Source organism: Homalodisca vitripennis, unplaced genomic scaffold (assembly GCF_021130785.1).
Source record: "Homalodisca vitripennis isolate AUS2020 unplaced genomic scaffold, UT_GWSS_2.1 ScUCBcl_6884;HRSCAF=14309, whole genome shotgun sequence".
NCBI lineage: Eukaryota > Metazoa > Arthropoda > Insecta > Hemiptera > Cicadellidae > Homalodisca > Homalodisca vitripennis.
This window is the reverse complement of record NW_025782994.1, coordinates 5173-6895: the sequence shown is the minus strand read 5'-3', so window position 1 is coordinate 6895 and position 1723 is coordinate 5173. Positions and strand designations below refer to the sequence as shown.

At 35.1% G+C, this 1723-nt stretch overlaps 1 protein-coding gene across 1 annotated transcript; it reads right to left on the bottom strand.

Moving 5' to 3' along the window:
• Positions 1–366: 366 nt before the first annotated feature.
• Positions 367–828, bottom strand: LOC124373979. Its single transcript, XM_046832287.1, has one exon. The coding sequence runs from the start codon at positions 826–828 to the stop codon at positions 367–369; it is 462 nt and encodes a 153-aa protein (XP_046688243.1).
• Between the last annotated feature and the right edge of the window lie 895 nt (positions 829–1723).

Genomic DNA, 1723 nt, shown 5'->3' with positions numbered 1-1723 from the left:
ATTTTGTAATGGCTTTATAGAAATCCCCTAGACCAATAATCACAATCAAGTTTCTGAAATATTTGCTAGATTTTCTCTTTATAGTTTCTCGTTTCCTTATTTTTTAAATCTTTGGTCTACATATTTTTGTAAACTTTTTTATTTTTATATTCATTTATTATTATTACACAGATATATCTAACCGGATAGAACTTGCTACTCTTTTACTTGAAATACATCAAAAGTCTAATGGTATCAAGTTTTCAGGGTGTCAATGATGGCCTACTGCTAAGTTTGTATCGTCAAGCATGCATTCCACAGACTTTTTGTACCGTCTTGATAAACTAGTACTCATTCAATATTCATCCGTAGAAATTGCTAGTATTTTCAAGTTTTCATTTTTTGTTGTTTAAATATACTCAAGCTCATGGTGTTGACACAATAGTTGACACAGCTCATGGTGTTGACACAATAGTTGACACAGCTCATGGTGTTGACACAATAGTTGACACAGCTCATGGTGTTGGCACAATAGTTGACACAGCTCATGGTGTTGGCACAATAGTTGACACAGCTCATGGTGTTGGCACAATAGTTGACACAGCTCATGGCGTTGACACAATAGTTGACACAGCTCATGGTGTTGGCACAATAGTTGACACAGATCATGGTGTTGGCACAATAGTTGACACAGCTCATGGTGTTGGCACAATAGTTGACACAGCTCATGGTGTTGGCACAATAGTTGACACAGCTCATGGTGTTGCCACAATAGTTGACACAGCTCATGGTGTTGCCACAATAGTTGACACAGCTCATGGTGTTGACACAATAGTTGACACAGCTCATGGTGTTGGCACAATAGTTGACACCAGCTCATGGTGTTGGCACAATTATGTCGAGATGTACCGAGAGTCGTCTTGGTCCAATGACAAAGAATGTCGTAAAGCATACTTCTCCATTACACTTGTCCACATTTATACATATTTAAAAATATGTTTCTGTATTCTATAAATTTGTTTGTACGTGTTTTAAAAAATATTACAATTTAATAATAGTCTGCATGGCCTTTAAATATACAAAAACTGCGGTGTACGGGGAACTTAAAAATGGTTAAATTAAAACAGGTATTCAGAGTATAATAAGAAATTGAAACGATATCTGTAAAACGACGTGATAGATTACAAGCAACAACGAACAACTATACTTAAACACAACTAAATACCTGTAATAATTTAAATAAATATTTAGGAATGAGCCAATAACTGGTTAATGCAGTCAGCAAATGGAATAGGTAATCTACTGGATGAAGGTTTAGACGAACATGAAACAAGTGTGTAAGTGGACACCCAAGAACTTAGTGAAAAGAGCACTGTTCAAAGAGTGGTTTTTGTAAAGAAAATTATGTGGAAGGTTTTATGCATTTTGGGAGTGAAATTTCATGAGTTGAGTGAAGTTATGCAGAACTTGTCCTAAGTGTTACCCTATCGTTAGGGTGATTGCAATAGGCTGATTTTGCACACAAAATGTTCCTCAAAGACAAAATGCTAGTGAAGTTTATAAATATAAATGTATAATATACCACAACTCTTATATAAGGGATTATCGACGGTACTTAGTACAATACAGTCAAGAGAAACAATATGAGTAATTTCCTTTTGTTGTCTACCTATGTTTCAATTAATCGATTTGTCTTCTCTCAACCAGTATGCCGATATAAAAGTAATGTGAAGAAACTGACTTT